This window comes from Neltuma alba, unplaced genomic scaffold, assembly GCF_004799145.2.
Source record: "Neltuma alba isolate B1F8T4 unplaced genomic scaffold, ASM479914v2 tig00011771_pilon, whole genome shotgun sequence".
Classification (NCBI taxonomy): Eukaryota; Viridiplantae; Streptophyta; class Magnoliopsida; order Fabales; family Fabaceae; genus Neltuma; species Neltuma alba.
In genome coordinates this window covers 75,727-96,720 of record NW_021636394.1, presented here as the reverse complement: position 1 = coordinate 96,720, position 20,994 = coordinate 75,727, and the positions used below count along the sequence as shown (strand labels likewise).

General features: G+C 34.0%; 1 protein-coding gene across 4 annotated transcripts; it reads right to left on the bottom strand.

The window, feature by feature from the left end:
- Nucleotides 1–734: 734 nt before the first annotated feature.
- LOC114717727 (DExH-box ATP-dependent RNA helicase DExH11) lies at nt 735–17,516 on the bottom strand. 4 transcript variants are annotated; one of them, XM_028902929.1, is made up of 24 exons: nt 17,266–17,516; nt 16,584–16,841; nt 16,023–16,283; nt 15,835–15,903; nt 15,537–15,615; nt 15,192–15,364; nt 14,978–15,085; nt 13,464–13,565; nt 12,968–13,168; nt 12,698–12,808; nt 12,339–12,406; nt 11,540–11,836; nt 11,470–11,506; nt 10,927–11,082; nt 10,749–10,859; nt 10,495–10,548; nt 8,350–8,607; nt 6,847–6,956; nt 5,171–5,324; nt 3,377–3,839; nt 2,188–2,402; nt 1,809–2,047; nt 1,147–1,273; nt 735–1,028 (listed from the first exon to the last, which is right to left on the bottom strand). In XM_028902929.1, the coding sequence occupies exons 1-24, from the start codon at nt 17,398–17,400 to the stop codon at nt 816–818; spliced, it is 3,999 nt and encodes a 1,332-aa protein (XP_028758762.1). In that variant the 5' UTR covers nt 17,401–17,516; the 3' UTR covers nt 735–815. The 4 variants fall into 4 exon arrangements, with proteins under 4 accessions (XP_028758762.1, XP_028758760.1, XP_028758761.1 ...); XM_028902927.1 differs by having other exon boundaries at nt 11,470–11,836; XM_028902928.1 differs by having other exon boundaries at nt 11,470–11,836; nt 15,192–15,352.
- Nucleotides 17,517–20,994: the final 3,478 nt, after the last annotated feature.

Below are 20,994 nucleotides of genomic sequence, written 5' to 3'. Positions count from 1 at the left end.
CCTACAAAACAGGCCTGACCTGTTAAGAGTAAAGTCTGGTCTGGTCTGTTTCCATCTTTGCCTATCTAATACAATCAAAGATGTTTTTTTTAAGCACACGGTCATAAACAGCACCTAAATCAAAAAGTCTAAAGATCACAAAAAATCAAATTAAAACATACAAACACTTGATAACACAAAATGCTGAAGAATAAAAATAATAAAAATATTGGAATATCACTTCGACATTTTTACATCAGTCTAAATTTTATAGAAATATTTTGCCATGATTTATAGCACGCTTAATAATTTTGCATCATATTTTTTCAAATAACAAAACATGACTTCCCATAATTTATTTTACCCATATTGTTCATGGCCATGGGCGATCCTCACCTTTCCAATTCAGTAACATGCATTGTTATTTGTTATCTAACACTTGATTTTATTTTTTTTTTCAAATCATAGTTTACGCATCCATTATATCATTTACAGAGGACTCGTATTAAGAAAACATTAAAAAAAGGTGTTTGACGTCATTTTGAACGATATAGAAAAAGAACAAAAGATCATTTCTCTTAAGATGACATAAATCTCATCTCCCTGTCTTTCTCCCTTGACTGGTTGTAATTCCCTTGAGGAGAGCTGCTTTGTGGGGATGTGTAGGGAATCAAAAACTGTGTGAACCCGTCCGGTGCCAAATTAAAAAGGAATTCAAACCAAAGATTGGAATCAGATTTTCCTTTATGCACAAATATTCTACAAAGAAAATGTCAAATGCTGTGGAGATCAAAAATAACCCACGAACCAAAGCCTACCTAAATGTTGAACAAGGATCATACACCAGTAATGTACAAGCTAGCTGCAAAAACAATGTCACGCTTAATTGCATTAGAAGCAACTTCCATTTTCTTGCAGAGAGCAGAATTACCCATAATTGCTGCAGCATTCTTAAACTCCCGACATGTCTCGTCTAGTCTCACAATGGTCCTCACTATCAAGCCTTCAGGAACATCCGTGAGCTCACAAATGTCTGCAAATGGAGTGCCCTGCAAATGAAGAAACATATGTTTAGCTCATCAGTTTTACTCCAGCAAATCAATAATGGAACTCATTAGGTTTTTTTTTTTCCCCAAAAAAAAAAAATCTTTTGGCTTTTATTTTAACCTTTGCCCATTCATAAACCACTTCAACTAGACCAAACTTGAGATTTTCTTGGGCATATTCTTCAGGATCTATTGGTAGTCCTTTCTGCACTTGAAGCTGTCCAAGTCTTACCGCCGTATTGTACAATCTGAAATGAAATCATCCCAAGCTAAGTATAGCTTCTCTATATGGAATTAAAATTTTCAAGACATCTGAAAGCGACCATATAAGACAAAGTAGTTACTGTTATGAAAATCAGCAAGCCTTTAATTAGTAGCACATACCTGTAGGTTAAATTAGATTGTTTCTGACATCATTTTAAAGCCTGGTTAGAGAGGCTTGTATTTAAATCCCTTTCTTGTGACCCCAGTCATATAAATAAAATTTCAGCTAAATCTTACTTTACAGCCAAAATAATATCAATTACTATTGGAAATAAAAATTTAAAAAAGACACATAATAGCATGCAGTCAATTCCACAAGTAGTAGTCGGCATATCATCAAACACAGGAAGGAAAATTTATGTTGATAAGTGGCAGAGATAATCCTGATATTACAATTATTTTCAGCATATGCAAATTTCTAAGTAACATGACGTGTAGTAATCAGAAAGACTTTGCTGGTGGAAAAAAAAAAATCAGAAAGACTTTACTTAAGAAAATAGACAAAGCTGAAAAACTTACTTATGTTTTGCCTCAGACAGCTTGGTTGTCAGTGAAGGTTCAGAAGTGTTCTTCTGCTGGAACACAAAAGCAGACATTATTGCCACAGCTTCTTCTGGTTCCAGTTGATCCAGTTGATTCTCAAACAGGCACTCAGTGCAAATCAATTCCTCACCAGAGTTCATCTCACAGGCAACACGGCCTTTCATTTGCACAACAAAATCATCATCTATGCAACCAATTTCCTTCAGAACATCAATCTGCATAAATAAATAAGTATACCAAAATAAATAAATAAACAATGATTAAAATTGTATGAGATTGAATTCTAAGATAAATACAACAGAAAATATCAATATTAGTTACTGAGAAATGAGATATCACATAAATGGAAATGTACCCGGCCCTGAAATTCTGGCATCTGTTGAAGTGCCTCGTCTGAAATTTTAAATTGAAGATCAATGACTTCTTGTTTGTGCTTTTGTATTTCTTTCGCTAGCTTAATGTGCTCTTCCAATTTTATGCACCCATGACACTGATTCAGGGTCATCTTCTCCAATAATTTAGTCCATTTGTGGTATGTCTCCACAAGTTTAACATCCTTCAACTTTAGATCTACATTAAAAATGTGTTAGATTACCAGTTCCCGGGAATAAAATATTTAAGCCACGGATTATAGTCTAGTAGTGAGAGACTTGTATAGCTTGCAGGAGGTCTTAGGTTTCAAGCAAAATTTAATTAAGTACTAAAACAGGACAAACATTATCATCCATTATCCAATACCAAGCAACAGCTCAAGAAACTTACATAGAAACACATACAACACATATCATGGCCTATTCTCCAATAAGTATTAGGAAAGATTGACACTGTTTTGTTAGCGACCTTTCTCGTGTTTTGAATATTTGAAAACCTACTTATAAGACAAAAGGATGAGGTTCAGAAATTCATGATTAACAGGTAGGTCATGAAACATCAACAACAAGAACACGCCTAAGTGGAGATAGCCATACAGATCACATGGCATGACCTCTATTCGCAACCAACTAGGTTATGACATATCAAACATGAAAACTGTACACATGATTTTGAGGGGCAGACTAGAAAAACTACAATGTCAAGAAGATGGTTTTTGATCATAAGTGCATATCTATTTAATAAAACATAATTTTTCTTATATATTTAAAAAAAAAAAACTATCACGTAATTGAAATAAGTTAGGGCAGCTTTTATTACTAAAATATAATTAGGAATTAAATTTTAACAATGCAAAGTTTCCAAACTTTTTGACCAAAATTTATCTGGGTCTGAATAAGATTGGAACTAACTACAGATGGAAATAACTAGGAAGTCCAACAAATCAATAACAAATTAACAACTAAGAACATGTTTCTAATATAAGTTTGATGACCACAAAGATTAGAACATCACTGGGATCAAATGCTCAAAATAAATGCAAAAGGCTAATAAAAGCAAAACAGTGATAAAAATAATCATAGGCCAAACATGATTGATTTGTTATTTATATAAAAGTGGTCAAGTTATTAATATAAAATTAAAAGATTCATTTTTCCATGAATTGGTAATACCTTTCACAGGATCTAAGGGTCGAGGGTACTTGTTTCCATCTGATTTTAAATCCAGGAGCATCTGAACTGTCTTGGAGTAAACAGCATTGCTAACATCTTCAAGAAGTCCAACTTGGCTAATTTTCATTTTGGTATTGCAAATGCATTGAAACTCCTTACTATCAACTTCTCGAACCTCATAACTAATTCCACTAACAAAACCACGATGTGGCAAAGTGATGTTGACAGCCCCTGTTCCCCTACGAGCTGAAACAGAGGTAAGATATTCATCTCCAAAACCACGTTTTGATTTAGGCAACACAAAATAACCCTGGTTGAAGTCACTGGGTTTATCTTGCATGTTACCCCTACTTGGGGCATTTTCCACAGGGGATGGCAAATCAGGTCTGAGCACCAAAACAATATATTGCTTGTAATTTGCAGAAGGAGCTTTCACAATCACACCAAGCAGGTGATCGTTTGCCTGCATAAATAATGTTAAACATTGAGCTACCCATTACCCAGTCAAATGACTGAATACCCAGGCTAGATCAAAAAAAATATAAAACAATAAATGTGTACGTTACAACTCAAAAAGTATTCCACATTGTCCTAAAAATTTCAGTTAGAAAGCTTGACCAGGTTCTAAAAGATATATAGTAAAAAGAAAATGGCCTCCATTGCTCCAGTTTAGCTATAGCATTCTTTTTCTACTGCTTTTTCCTGTGAATAAAATGTTTTCCAAACACCTTTCTTCTGGAACAGGGACATTCAGCTTATACTCAGAACATTCAAATTGGCATATTCCCAACAATAATAATAAAATAATGGAAATAGCACCCATACACCCCCTTCAGTTCTGGTGACATCCCACGTGCCAATGCATTGTGACACTTATGCCCCCAACAAAGACACTAGCAAGCTCATAAAGAGTCAACTGGTCCTCCTAATGACCTCATTTCTGTTTTTGGCACGGGCATGGACCACAATGTTTTTGGTGTTTCAGCATGTCCAAGCCTTTGTGTATTTCTTGATTTAGAGTCCTTTTATGTTTTTCCCTTGATTTGTTTTAGTTTAAGATTCTGAATAGTATTCAACCTTGGTTGGTTAACCAAAAAGGAGAGGTGGAAGATTTCAGCACTAGATTGCATGCTTGTTGCGTGTCTATAGCAAGCAATTCAATTAGGCAAGACTTAGGAAAAATGTCAGAGAGGCCTTAATGGCAAGCAAGTTGAGGAATTCTAGATTTGTGTCGATGTTAGATCATGTGGATGAGAAAAGAAGCTGGGAGAACATGACTGGACTGCTCATGAGAAGGTCAGAGAATTCTGGGAGCTCTTCGTCTACTGAGGATTTTCCTGAATGTTTGTGATGATATTAGGGCAACCTTGTGAGCCATGATGTTTTTGTTGGGTGATTATGTATTGAGGAGTTTAGTCTAAGTTTTTAGGATTCCAAACCTGAATAGGCTTGTCTTTGTTATAATTGAGTTTTGTTTGAGGGAGAGCCACATAATAGTGATTCTGATGGTTATGTCAAGTATGCAAAAGATTAGTGGTCCTTGGACTTGTACTATAAGTACTATCCCTTGTCACAAATTACATGTATAAAATAGGCACACAATGCGCATGGGTAAGTAATTCAGTCCCTCCAGAAGGAAAAACAAAATGTAACTGCCCATCCCATCTTACATAACATTGCAGAGTTTTCTTCTAGAAAGTCGCTCAAACAAAACTTTATGCATCTATTATGCAATTACTTGACCAAGATAAAACAATACCAACGTGATGCACATAATTAATCGTTGCAACTCACTGATTCTGATTTTAAAACTATTACTCTTCCGGGAGCAAGAAATTGTTGGGCACTAGGGGACTGCAAAATTGCATCTGATATTTCGCTATTGTACTTCTCAGCTTCAGAGTATGCCTCGTAGTATTCCTCGATAGTTGGCGTGCCCTTTATGCATCTAGATTTTTTTTAAGGAAAAACATACAGCATTGCAAGAAAGAAAATTAAGTTAATAGAATTTATTGAAGAGATGAGAGAACACAAAAAAATGGAGAAGACGTCATGCCCAAATAAATAAAAAATTAGATAAACAACCAAGAAGTTTAACTCAAGATAGTTACAAATTCATAATAATAAAATGAGAGGCAATGCATACAACTTTCTTATCTTGGTCTTTTGTTTTCCTCGTTTATAGGGCATAAAAAGTTAAAGCAAGCAATGGAGTTAAAATTGAAAATAAGAATTTTATCCTGTGGTAGCCAAAATGAGGGGCTAAAAAAGCATAGCAACTACCAAAAAAGAAAAAAAAGGGCATCCACTCTGCATATAAATTTAAAAATGTCAAAAAAAAAAAAAACAAATTAAAAATTTATCAAAAAATGCTACTCATGTGCAGATGCCTACATGGACACCAACATGACAACTCTACCTGGTTGAACTAGGGAGACAAAGTACAAGTATTTTGAGCCTCAACAGTTAGATATATCATTCAACAAAAAGGCAATTTTTTGCAAGCATTCCAACATATATTAATATCGTTTATTTTCTTTTCCATTTTTCATAGGAATTGAAATGTCATTGGAATGAAGGAAATATTCCAAGCTGGAGGAGAATAGGCAAACTTAAGATATGAGATAAGATGAGAACCAAAAAGTCATGAAAATACAAAGCCGCCCTCTCTCTTTGCATGTACTACAAAGACACTCGTAAAAAAATTGATACAAAGAGAACCATTCAGAAGCTAGAATCACAGTCTTATCCTGCAATAATCCAAAACCATGAAATTCGTAAAAACATGAGTGAAATTTGAACTCCATTCTCTTCTTAACGAGTAAATTCTAATCTATATGATGTTGCCTCTATAATCTATGTGATAACAAATGAAATGGATCACCTGCACCAGCACGACTTAAAAACTATGAGATCACTTGCGAACATACAGAAAGTATTACACTGTGAGGCGGCTTTGTTGAAGATTTGGAATGGTTTCTTCATGTTAGCTCCGATTATCCAGTTAATCTGCAGCTTTGTTTTGCTACCAAGTTTACATGTTTTTGGGAGAAGACAAAAGCATAAAGCTCCCTGGCAGTGTGACATTCTGGTGTCTTAGGCTAGAACGGAATACAGGTTAATACCACCGCTTATTCTTTTTTTTTTTTTTTTCCTTGGGGGGGGGGGGTGTTAATTCTATGGGCTCTCTCATAGGTTTCAGAAAATGGCCTTTTTGGAGATATATCCCTATCCATTCAGAAGAGTTGAAAAACTCTATAAAGGATATTGGTTCTTTTGTTTGGGAAGGACCTCTTATCCTCTATTTCTTTACTTTCTATATCAATATCCCTTCTCTTCAATTAATTTTTTATTTAGAAAACGCGAACATTATAATAACATCAAGTTTGCAAGATAAAAAACCACAAAAATAAAAGTCATGTATCAAATTGTTCATAAGAAGCATAAACCAAAATTTTGCAATGACATACTCAATATCTTTTGTAGGCTGATTAAGCTTTCGCTTCAAAAGCTCTTGCATTTCAGGTAGTTTTTTCTGAGCATGGAATTCAGCAAAACTTCTTTTAAGCATATCTTCCACCTGCAGCCAGTTTTCACATGAGTTAGAATAATAATTGTTAATTTGCACAAGTGACAAAAATAAATTAAATTATCAATAGCATTTAGCAAGAATAATACTATTGAAAACAATCAAAAATTCTTTATGCTGACAAGATTTCAATCTTCAATTTCTATTTACAATGAAAAAGGAGAATGGACATCACACCCCACACAATTATGTCACAGAGATAAAGTACAGGCAAGGAATCATTTTTTAATTTACAAGATCCCTTTTTTTCATTATCTTCTCTTTCCATCAATTTTCATTGTGTACCAAATGAGGCCTCATGCCCTTATGTCCTTGGGTGTTTCAGCTGCTGCTGTTATTTTTGGTCCGCATGTTTTGTGCAGTCACAAAGGCATTGGAAAAACATTCTGAGCAAAAAAATTGTCTAGTCTCTTTTCTTGGTTTTGTGAGGTCCATTTGCCCTCCATCTTTATTCCATTTTCTTTTCTCTTCAATAAATTATCCTTTTTGTCCAACTTTAGATGCAAATATGAAACATAATGAGAGGATCATTTCAACTCCAAAGGACAATGGGACAAATTTTCCTCCCTCAACACCCCCCCCAACAAATAAAAAGGAAAAAAAAAAAAAGAGTATACCACTCATTTCTATGCATTTGAGGCATAGTCTCTCCCTAACATACTCCAAATATTCCTTAAACTTCCACCTCCCCATTGTATACCCAGTCAACAAAACCCCCCCCTTTCTCACTGATGTAATACAGGGAAGAAAGGAGGAGAGAGAAAGAGGAGGTGGGAGAATTAGTGAAGAATCAAGGAAAAAATAGAAAGAAAATTGGGGAAAGATATAGATACAGAAAAAAAAATGAATATTATTCAATAGTAAAAAAAATCAATATAAGTGGATAGCCATAGAGTTTATTTACAGAGACCTGTTCTGAATCCTAGTTAAACTATTATAATCTTAAAGAATAAGATAAAGCCTGATCTCAATCTATTTTAAGCCAAGATAAGAATAAAGGTAAATCTTAATTCAAACTAAATCCTAAATGTTAAAATAAAGATCAGTAATAAAACATATCATCAGTTTAATCAAATTCTAGGCTCTCATACTCTAGTAGTTATCTTCCATTCTCCATCACACAGCCAGCCTCAAACACACCTTGTGTTAGTGACTAGCTCGGCCCATTAGCTAAGTGCCAAACAAATTGAAGACACAAAAAGGTTATAATAAAATTAAATAACTATTTTACATCATTATAAGCCATTCCTTTTGCGCTCTCCTTATGTTTATATTTATCTTCCGGCTCTTTCCTCCTTTGTTTATATTTTCTACTTCACTCATGTTCTGACTACCAAAACATTTAATTTTCATATAAAGAACATAAAGTAATGGTTTAGCACACCTTCAATTCTTCAACTCGAAGGAGATGGAGGATCATAATATAAGTAAGCCGAAATTGAGACTCAAGACGGGTTGCACTTCCAACAATAACATGCTTTAAATCCCTATCTCCAGGGATTTCATCACGGCACATTAGAACAACAGTACCAATCTTATCAAGACCTCTTCTTCCAGCACGACCAGCCATTTGAGTATATTCTCCTGGTAGTAACTGCCTAAATTCCTTGCCGTCAAATTTTCTTAAAGTATCAAAGACAACCTGAAAACGAATAAAATACAGTTTACATCCAAGATGAGACAAATTTTGATATAAGACTAAGCAGCAAGCCCTTTAGGCTTGAAAAGTGGAAGAAGCATAAGCCTGCCTATGGTATAACTACACAAAATTATAAGGACTGAGGGTGACAGATAAAACTCCAGAGCACTTGGTTAGATTATAATATCATGCCAAAGGCCATAGCAAATCTAGTTATTACTAAGGCTCATGAACATATATATATATATATATATATCTATATATATATATAATATTACATCTCTAACATAGTCAAATAAGCAACTGAAGATGACAAGATGCATTTCAGCAATCACTATGAAAGCGCTACAACAATCTTGCGAAACTTATGGTTTAAAACTTCCACTTTTGGAAACTAAATTACATACGTACAGCCCAAGTTAAAAGGGACGCAGAGTGACACATGCAACTGCCACAGACCTTGTACTTGTCGTGTAGATGTTCACGACAATTAAAACATCCAAAGTGAGTTCATGCCAACTAAAAAACATAAGCCAACAATTTCCTTCAGTAGCAGCAGTTAAAACACTGCAACTGCACCTCTATTCTGTTATGAATAAAAGAATAAAACATGTAATAACCCACATCCAAAAATTGGCAAAATATATCAGTTGCCTTGTTCATGAATTTTGAAACGACATGACTCTAAATATTTTATGCTTTATATATTGATATTGGTTTTATTGTTTCCAATTCTGTAATAAATGATTTATATTAACTTTTTCGCATTTGAATATTAAGTTATGAAATGTTTTTATTACTTATGTTATATTCTAAGATATTGCATTAAAAATATATTATTTTAATTACAAGCAGGTCAACCATGGTTCAACTACAGTGAAACCAATGCTTAGACCACTTCAATGATTGGTTTAGTGTCAAGACACCTTTTGAGGGGTGGGAGAGCAGCCAAATATTGATGATGAAACAATGACAGCACAAATGTCTTTTGTGATACTATGACAGCACAATGACACATTATTTAATAAAGGGACTCTTGGACCTTAGAAGCAACAGCACAGGTACTTTCTTCTCTGACAATAAGGGGCCCTGGAATAACTTTTTATTTTTTTATTTTTTATTTTTTTACCATTCTAGATGATATAGTTATGCGGTTTAACCAAAAACATTTTGGATTCATAGGTAAAATACTAGAAGGGTTACGCTTCACATTTTTTTTTTTTTTTAATTTGAAAAAAAAAAAGGTGGTACGGCTATTGGCTAAGATACAACCAAGGTGATACTTCTACTCACTAACTAAAAAGAAGAAAAACTAATAATATTCCGACAAAAGCAATAAAACATTTTGGGTTCAACTCCAATTAAGTTCTAATTCTTTCAAAACCGAAGAAGCAGAGACTTATATGTATTCAATAGCATAAACAAATACAACACAATTGACTGCTTCAATGCGATTGATCATCACAGAATGGTCAAGTTGTAGCTTGAGCGATTCATCCTATAACATTAATGTTCTTCTTCTTTTTTTTTTTTCTTTTTTTTTTTTTTTTTGCTTTATTGGCATTTTGGAAAGGACAGTGATAACTAAACCATACTTTGATGCAGCAATTAACAAGGCTTCAGAAGCCGTTTTCTCAACAGTGCATTGTGCCTCCATTAACAATAACTATGGGCATGCAAGGTGATATATGGAAAATAATAAGCCTTCACCTAATAGGTTAATGACAATTTATGGAGTAAAATGAACATTTAAAAGTTTGACAATCTGTCAAACATCTGATTCATAAAATTAGAAGAAAAGAAATGCAAACATCAGATTTTAGACCTAGCTTTCAGTGCAGAAGCAGTATGCATATCCAACTTTAGCATCATCCTTGACAAGAGACTTACTGTTCTAGCAGGAGCATTGACACCCATTGCGAATGTCTCCGTTGAAAACAAAACCTGTAATATTGAGTAAAAGGGGAAAACAAGACTGTACACAGTCAGATATTGCTCCTAAAATCATCCAAGTGAACAACAGCCATGAAAAAGGAACAGAACCTATGACTCTAACATGAATATGTATTCTGCATTTCAATGAATAAAACTTTATATCTAAAACAGCCATGGACTTTATACAGAAAGTAGAAGGTTAAAGTCACCTTGATAACACCACGGCAGAATAACATTTCAACTACTTCCTTTACGATTGGAAGAAGACCAGCATGATGCACACCAATCCCTCTACGAAGAAGATTCTGGACTCGGACAACCTGTCAAAAATATATTCATTAGTAGTCAAGCTCGTATGAAAGAATGTTCAACAATAAATCACCAAACCTGTGGTAAATTCCTGTCAGATCCTTTCAGCCTTGAAAATGCTTTATCACAGAAAACACGGATTTCACTTTTCTCTGAGCTACTAGTTAGGTCAGTTCCAGTCATATTATCAGCTGACTTATCACAGCGATTCTTAGAAAAACAGAATATGACCACCTGCATAAGTTCCAAAGGCAAAAGTAAGATTTTGAATGATAAAGAAGTAATAGAGAAAAGAAAAAGGGATCTCCACATTATTCCTTAAAAAGATCATATTCCTTTGTGTATCAATCATGAATATCTACATGGCTGTCATGTATAGTTGTTCCAAACATTGCAAAACAGAAATACAAGAAATAATTGTATCAAACGAATAACAATGCTTTTCAATGTAATTAAATAAACACTAAGATGCATACCACACTACTCTTTATTCCTTACCCTGCACAAGGCTCCCTTGTCAAATTACTTAAATTATGTGGTCCCCATGATCCAAAATTTTGTTAGTAAAATCAAGGTAGCACTAAGTAACTAAGTATATTTTCAGAACCTATTTTGACATACAGGCAACAGTGAATTTTTGGAGAGCTTTTTAATGAGCATCAACCACATAGAAGCTTCTGCCCTCCTGAGCTCCCAGTTGTTCTGGCCATTCCCATTATTCTGATAGCCTCTAGAAGTTTTGGAGAAACTACTTCCATGTTTAAGTCGTGCTGCACTTTCACGTTTTTGACTTTGAGTACCATCATGACCTGCTGATGTCCCTGAATATCGTCCAGAACCACCACCAACAGCAGTTAAATGCTTTTTCTTAAATGCATCCTTAGCAGCTTTTAGTGCCTGAGGCAGAAATGTTTCGCTTTCACAAATTTTGTAAAGTTCTCCAGAATAAAACAGACAGTGCTCCAATGGGACAGGTCTTTTTGTTGTCCTGAAGGCAAAATTGATCATTACATCAGGAAATAACAAAGCAATCAAGTAATCTTGTGAGGGTGTTATTCAGTGCGCCATCCAAGTAAATTTCAGTCTTCAAACATCAGTCTTGTTCTAAATTGTCACATCTTCAACAAATCTACAGACCCTACACATCTTAAAATAGAAAATATTGAAATGTAATTACAAAATTTTATCCATTTTATAAATTATAAATTAAAGATGATATGATGTTTAGTAAAGCCAGATAATTTGATTTTAAGACTTTCCATTGTTTGAAACTGAAGGATATCACGTGTTGAAGAGAATATCCCTTATCCCACCCTGATTTATAATGTAAAAACTTCAAGTAACTAAGGTAATTAAGTCAAATATGATTTTGATGTTATTCTGGGTATTCTTTTGTTTCCAGAAAGGTACGTGTTTTTTAAAGAATCTTGACTCCACAGGATAGCCTTCAACAGATCACCTTCCACATGTGAGATGAATTAACTACTTACCCTGTAACCCGAATTTCCTTTTGTTTTGTCCGACCAATCCAATCAGCAAATTCAACCGTGTTAGGTACCTGCAAAATATTTGTTCAAATAAAATAAATACATTTGTCACTAAAAAGCTTTGCTGAGGCATAAAAAGGAAAAGGGATAGCAGTCCGACATGACATGAGTATCTGAAATGAACTGAAGATGCAAAGAAATATCGTAGTAGGTCACATAGTCAAAAAAATAATTTCTCAGGAAGAAGTTGTGAACTAGAAGGGGGCCAGCATATAAGTTCCATGTCAGCAAAAATATCAAGCATAAGTCCCCCAAAGCACGATATTGACCACGAAGGAATTAGATATCAAGGAAATAATTACCGTGGCTGAAAGGAGGATGATATTTATGTGTCTTGGAAGCATTATAATTACTTCTTCCCAAACAACACCTCTTTCAGCATCATTGACATAATGCACTTCGTCAAATATAACCTACCACATTGATGCAGCAAATAAATCAATAAATGAACATAATTATTCACCAATTTAGCAAAGAAGAATAAATTGTCAGTTTTAAAATTATCTACAAACTTATTCTATAAACAAATGGATAAGGTGCTGGTGGCATGATACCACAGAAAAGTCCCTCACCCATTCAATATCCCGAATAATATCTGCACCTCGATAAAGCATGGACCTTAAAATTTCTGTGGTCATGATGAGACAAGAAGCCTCTGGCCTCAAGGTTACGTCACCAGTAAGCAGCCCAACATCAAACTTCCCACAGAAATCCCTATATTTCTGATTGCTGATTGTTTTTATCGGAGCGGTATACACAGCTCTAGTGCAATGCTGCATGGATGAAGTTTGAACAAAAAATTTGAAATCAATTTAAGTTTTCCTCTTGTCCTGTAGACAAATTAATTGTAAAGTGAAAAGGAAAAAATTATGGACCATGACAGGCCTGGTCTAAATAATAGGATATCATCACAGAACTATGAGGTTGCTTTGATAAATAAACTGCAGCATTAAATCACAGAACTCTAACAAGTTTTCGCATAATGACAATCATTGCTTCATGCAACAACCCTGCTATGATGGGAATGGAAAGGAGGAAGAAAACCAAGAATGAAAAATTCATCTACACCTTTGATGCTAAAGCAAAAGCATATTCTGCCACTACTGTCTTTCCAGCTGATGTGTGAGCAGCAACAAAAACAGATTCCCCTTTCTCAAGATAATATATAGCCTGCAATTTTTATATAGAAAGGGAATGATGGAAAATCATAGGGAAAAATATGTTTATATACATATATGAGTAATCGTATTCCTTCTTCCCTTGATATTCTTTTGACATTTTAAGAGGAATTCCACAACTAATGTATAACATAATGCCAGGCGCAAACTACAACAAAAGATATTTATTTGATAACACTTGTCTCATTTTGTTAATACAATTATGTAAAATACAGATACAGTTCCACTAAGTGCGTATGCAAAATGTAGAATCCAAAAGACAAATGGTATTTTTGTCCCCAAAAAGAAAAATAAAGACAAATGGTCTTAAATAACCAAGACCATCAACTACCTTCAAGAATAAAGAGTACTAGAGACTAGAGATATATATTAAAGGAAGCATTGATCTGATATGGTTCGGAAGATTTCAAATACGTCAGTACATTTAGAAACACTCTGACACAGCTCAAATCTCATATAGAATCATAGTGATGTAAATGGAAATGCACATTGACATTTAATTTGAATTGAAAACTCTAGTGGTAGACTGTTTTATTATTTTATAGGTACCTTGTTATGGACAGCTATTTCATAGTTAAAATGCTTGTTTAAAACTCAACTTTCTTTTTATGTCGTACAACGATTATGTTTTAATTTGTTGGTCCCACACACACACACATATATCACACCGAAGTTATTAAGAATTTGACCCCTTCTGCCATACTCCTAATTAACCTGACATCATCACCAGGTATGGTATGTTTGTGATTTAGCCCACACTTAAAGGAACCAAAATAAAGTAGCAGAAGAGACTCCTAAAAGCATAACATAAAATAAATGGTTCAAATTTTCCATTATCCCACCCCAGCCTTCTTAAAAGAACTCTTCTTAAAAGGGGAAGACGTTGATAGGGCTTCAGCAAGGCAAGATCTAGGCAAAGAAATTCCTCTTCATTGATCAAAGTAGCATCCAAATCTCAGCACCCTTTTCCAATAAACAAGATAACAGTGGAGGGGGCCATGAAGAAGGGAACACTCCAATGATCCATAAACGTATCAATTTCCCAATAGGTGGTGTAAAAGTGGTTTACACGAATTTGCTCAGTTTTCAGCAACATGAAAGGGACAAAGAGAAACTTGCTTGGATCCCAAATTTCAGTTATATTTTGGATGACATTAAAAGGTTAAGCCTCAACAATCAGTTATATTATCATAAAATGGGTACAGTAAAACTTAAAAAGGCAGGAATCACGGTAGTCTCCACCAATGAATACCAGTTATAGGAGGAAAAATAACATTCTTAAATAGATATTATTGCAGTGCTACTTTCTATTAGAAAACGGGCATAGCTATGATTTTAGTTTCCACATCAGCAAGATCCATGTGTCTAAGGATAAATAAAAAGAGAATTATCCTTAATCAATACCTCCTTCTGAAATGCATCCAATTCAAAGGGGAACTGAAGTGCCATATCGGGAACAAGTTCATGGAAGTGATCTATAATTTCTTTGCTACCTCTACAACGTGCCCAGGCCTGCCAAGAGACGAACTTTGTAACAAATACCAAGGAAACCACAATGCATTAAAAGACATGCCCAGTATGTAATGGCAGATGGAAGCATTAATTCACAATCACTTACCTCCTTTTGCTGCTGTCCACCATCACTAGATGCATCTATAAGTGGTTTTGATCCTTCTGACTTAGTTGACAAGACCTCATCTAATGAAAATTCATCCTCATGCATGCTGCTAGATACCTTGGCCTTATCAACTTCAGCATCCAGAGTAACAGATTCCACTTCTGATAGATGGCCTTGACAAACACAATCATTATTACCCACAAAAGGGGGAAATAATGAAGAAATGCATCACATGAAGACACTTGGTTCACATTACTAGACCACAACGCTAGAATGTCTATAAATATAAAACACATGTCAAAAGATATGATGTTATAAAGATATTATCGATGCTAGTAAAGATACCGTCTTTCTCTTGTTCACGAGTAACACCATCTTCCCAAGCCTTCTTAAATAAGTCATCAAACTGTAGAGACAACTCACTCTGTACATCAACATCAACTACTGGTTAATATGAGATGCATATCATGTCCCTGGTTGCACATAATGTTATTAATCAAACAAGCACACCTGTACACTAACAATCTCTCTACTGCCAATAAAATCCATAATAAGAGGTCCACAAGTGAAACTAAAAGAATGTAAAATATGAAACTTCTCTTGCTAAAAGAATTGAAGAAAAAGTGGATAACAGTTAACGAACCAGTTTTTCAACTGATGAGCTCCTAAGCGAACTGGCATCCTTGTAAACATTCCACGAGCAAGGATATGGCTTTAAAAAAAGTTAAATATAAATTGCATCAAAACAAAAACTCCAAAAAGTTGATACAATATTTTTATTAGAAATAGAGTTTTGAATAGAACAATTAAAATGACAAAGAAAATTATAACCTTAAATGCCCCAAGGTCCAACCCTTGTTTAAAGCCAGGAGGAATAGTCTGAGGAGGGCCACCATTCAAAATTTCATGCACCCATTCACCATTAGAAGCACCTTCTGGAAGAATTCTGTTTAAAGTTTGGGAGTTATCCAAACCTGCAGGACGAAAAGGGCGACTGTTGATGCTTCCCCTTACAAAGTCTTTAGCAGATCCAGAAGTCCGTGGTAATGACCCAGAGTCTTCATCTCCTACCATCAATTCTGACACATCCACCTAATAAAACAGAATTGGCAAAGTCAAACTAAGGCAGACAAACATCACTTAATAACAACTCAAAACATTTTCCCATATTTTTTAAATACACATGTCCAATGTTGACACAAATTTTGCTGCTTCATATCCTTTTGTCAATCAAAATGGATCATCCACACAAGAGCACCAATGTCATCCCGATGGGATAAATGGTGAAAAGAAAGAGAAACGATTTGGAAATTAAGAGTAAATTGTAACAACCATCCGTAAAGGTATTGCAAAGCAGATGATTACAACACATGTAGAAAGTACATAAGGTACCTCCTCAGATTTTGGCTCCCATTTTCCTTGCTCTGAAACATCGTTTTGGCGTCGAAATGGTGGTTCCCAAACAGGAACAACAACAGTCCGAGGCAAAGATGGCTCCAGAGGCACTTCAGCCCTGTCAAACCAGTCAAATTCCCATTGCCTCCCAACTTTCTCGGGTGAAAATTCATCAGGGTCCAATCCGGGGCTGAGATATGTCTCTTCAATATACTTCTTTATAGATTCAGGTGTCTCCTCCGGAAAAGCGGGTGGCTGAAATCAAACAGGAAAAATTACGACTGGGAAAAGAATACAGCTTTATCGTGCGTCTGGAGGCGGGAATTCAGTTCGTTTGAAGAATGGAAGTTGATGAAAAATAAAAATCAAAAGTGAAAAAGAAGAAACTATTCAGGAATTCAGCAACTGGGCTGCAAGCTTTTCCGCTTAGGCAATGCAACTTCTGTTCATCCAAATTAGTACAGAGACTATGAAACATTACTATACTGATTACAAATTAAAAGTAAACGTACACAGGAAAGAACCGACGCACAAGAAATTGCAAGCAAGGAAATTCTAAACTATGTTACATTTGGCACACTGCAACCGACATTATCATAGCACATGCACCCGAACGCAGACCATGGAGCTAAAAATGGAGTTAACTAGCAGAGAAGAGGATCGAAGTACAGCGATTGACCAGGATGAAATCAGGAAGCGAACTCAATGGGTTGGAACGCTCCACTGTCGACAGCGGCTCCACTCGGAGGTGTCCACTGTGACCGGTGAACCCGACCCGAAAACCAAGCTCCTGCCACGCTCCGATTGGATCCATTTTGATACTTTGCTTAGCACATCCCTCAGTGGTGTGATTCCAAGGAGGGTTTGATTTTCGCGGGTTGAAAGGGAGATGAAGGTATTTATACGCTAAATTGACTTGAAACACTTGAGCACTTCGCAGTGAAGGCTCCTTTTTCCTGGAGAGTTCTCCCTTTTGGCCCTGAACATGTGCATGAATGTACATTTTGAAGGGAAAATTTAATTAGTTGTCATTACATAGTTACCTTTGGGTTTGATCGTAAACATGAGAAATTAATTGGGAAAATCCTTCTGCATAAATAACTCAAATTCTTATTTAAATTATTAAATTTGTTAAAATCTTTATCAGGTCATATAACCTAAAAAAAAATTTTAAAATTTTATAAATCTAATACCATTTTCATTACCTCTTTCATTCAAAACTTAGAAAGACGAGAATTTTCTATCATTTCTGCGTTGGGTAAGAGCTCTTAAATGAGAGAAACTTGGTGTTTATTATTGTAAAGTCGACGACAGGAGATAATGGTGAGTTAGTTTTTATGTTAAATCTTTCTGCTTTAATCGTGCAAGTGTGTTAGAGAGATAAAAAGTTGTTAATTTAAAATTGAAATATGTTAATTATGAAATGGAACATATTAATTTTTAAGGTTGTATTATGATCAACTTTTATTTAAAGACTTGTTGCAAATCTTAACAAAAAGTTGTGAATTTCGAATTGAAATGCGTTAGTGGTGTAATGGAACATGTTAATTTTCAAGGTTGTATTGTGATCAATTTATATTCAAAGGCTTATTATAGGTGTTATAGAGACAGAAAGTTATAAACTTATAATTGAAATGTGTTGGAACATGTTAATTTTCAAGGTTATATTATGATTAAGTTTTATTCAAAAACTTTTTATAAATATATTTTGGAGATATAAAGCTGCTAATTTATAATTGAAACTTATTAACTGTTAAGGGGTGGAAACAAGCCAAGCAGTTTTTATGGGTCTATGGCTTGGCCTGCATTTGGCCTGACTTCGCCTTGGCTGTTTTAAAAAAGAAAAAGGCCCAGGCCTGTTTAGCTTAACAGGTTAAGCCTAGACTCTCTGAAATACCTGTTAAGCTTGTTAGACCGGTTTAGACCTGTTATAAATTTAAAATTACAATATTATGAAACAATTAATTAATGCTATTATGTTTAATGTGCTCTTTTGATTTATTTTTTTAATACCTTAATGCTTTCTTGAATTTTGAAATTCAGTTGACAAGTGAAGATGAGGATATAATTTAAAATAATAATGTTAATAAATAATGTGATCTTTAAATTTTAAAAATGTAGATAAAATAGCAATGAAAAATTTTGTTCTAAAAAGATAGTTAAAATGAAGGGAAATAAGTAATCAAATAATTAACTTATGTGTTATGTTAATTGAAATATGATATCCCCTATATTAATTGTAAAATTAATAATTTTTCTCTTTATTTATTTGTCTTAATTTTACTTAGACCTAGACTTATTCCAAATTTTAATGGACAATTATAACTAGTTCTCAACAATATTTTTATTAACTATATTAAGATTTAAAATAGTACCTATGACATTGAAATTTAAATAAAAGACAAGACTTAAAAAAATAATTATTTTGTAGTATGTATGTTTTGCTTCTTCACTAGTATGTGCATTTTTTATTATGTAATTTGAAGCTTTTAAAAATATAGGTTTTCGAATAGGCTTTAGGTTAAGCCAAACCTTTATACAAATCAGGCTTTGGCTGAAAAACAAACTTGTAACATGTCACAGGCCAAGCTCAGATCAACTTGCTGCAAAACAGGCCTAACCTATTTTCATCCTTATTAATCGCATGATTGAATTTATTAAAGATTGTATTATGATTAAGTTTTATTTAAAAGCTTATTATAAGTGTGTTATGGTTATAATGTAGTTTCAATTATTTTTAAATAACTGTTCGTACTTATATTTATCACTCTTAAACATTTTCTCAAATAAAAGCATTAGCGATGTGCTTATTAGATGTTAATTTTCTTTAAATTAGTATAAGATCTTAACTTAGTCTTTTATTCATCTTTTTTTTTTTTTGCCATGGAACTTGGTCTTTTTAACTTTATACAGTATTTCTTCGATCCTCCAGTCTTAATATTATTAATATTAAATGATGTTTTAATCATTGTTATTTAAAAAAAGCTTAATATGTTTAATATTTAAAATTTCAATTTCAATTTTTTTGTTAATAATAGGTAACTATTAGAACTTTTTTGGAAAAATTCCTTAAAAAGGTACTTAAAGAAATGAAATTATTATTTAGGTCATTGAATTTGTTAAAGCCCTAATTAACCCAAAGAAAGATTTTAAAATTTTATTAAATGACTCTAATGCCTCCTTTATTAACTCAAACACATTTTAATTCTAAATCAACAACCTTCTATCTCCATAAGTCTTTAAGTAAAATTTGATTATAATATAATACGTGTTTTTTTTTTTTGCCAAAATATAATACGTGTTGAAAATTAACAAGTTTTATTATGCAGTTAATAAATTCTAGTTCTAAATTAATATAGGTTTATGTTTTCATAGTACACTTGCAATAAAACTTGATCATAATATAACCTTGAAAATTAACATGTTTCATTTTACAGTTAACACGTTTCAATTATAAATTAATAACTTTATGTCTTCATAACATACTTACAATAACTCTTTGAAGAAAACTTGATCACAATATAATCTTAAAAATTAACAAGTTCATTTACGCAGTTAACACATTTTAATTATAAATTAATAACTTTTAATTCATAATTCACAAGTCTCCAATTCCATATACAACTTGAAGCTAGGTTTTAACATTTCACTTAGTTGTTAGCAAAAAAAGTGACCCACATAACAGAATCTACTTTCTAATTTTAACAGTTACAAATCATGTTTTAACACATTTCATTTAGCTATTAACAACCCACGTAGCCCTCATAGTATTTTTCATGGCTTTTTTATCCATATATTTTAAACAGTAAAAGAAATGATTCAAATGCTGCATTTTAGAAAATATTTACTCAAATACTGCATTTAAAATCGTTCAAGGTTAGAACGAGTTCAAGGGGATGTTTAGGTAGAAACAAAACTATAGTTTTAAAAGTGCTTTTACGGGAAAAACCACGTTTTGATCAAGCTTATTTCTGAGAGAATGAGCGAGAGAGCGAGGGGGCTGAACGGCGGTGAGCGAGAGAATGGGGACAGAGAGGGAGGAGGGAGAACTGAGAGTGGTGACATAGGTGGAGGACGTGAACGTGACAAGCTGAATCTGCAAGAGGAAGGGCCTATGGACTTTGTCTTTGGAATTGGGGGTGAACGAAATAAGGTGGCCGAAGGGCTGAAGGAGAAGACTCCTGTATATGAAAACCGTAGAACCCTTCCTTTGTCTTATAAGGAAAAGCTTCTATCATTAGGATGCGGAGGCTTCTTGGTCAAACATGATGAATCTGAGGATATAGTTAATGGTTGGAAATCCTTTTTCGCTAAAAAGAACAAGGAAGGAGCATCTCTGGACTAGGAAGTGTCAGAGGGAGTGGAGACAGAGGGGACCACCATTAAACCCAGGTATCCTGTTCTAAAG

What these genes read in the sequence shown, in the direction of transcription:
- LOC114717727 (XM_028902927.1), bottom strand. Translation starts at nt 17,400, where the DNA reads ATGGATCCAATCGGAGCGTGGCAGGAGCTTGGTTTTCGGGTCGGGTTC. An exon ending in TGGATGCATTTCAGAAGGAG is followed by an intron (nt 13,566 to 14,977) that starts GTATTGATTAAG and finishes TAAAAATTGCAG; the next exon opens with GCTATATATTATCTTGAGAA. An exon ending in TCTGCCGTGGTGTTATCAAG is followed by an intron (nt 10,549 to 10,748) that starts GTGACTTTAACC and finishes TCAATATTACAG; the next exon opens with GTTTTGTTTTCAACGGAGAC.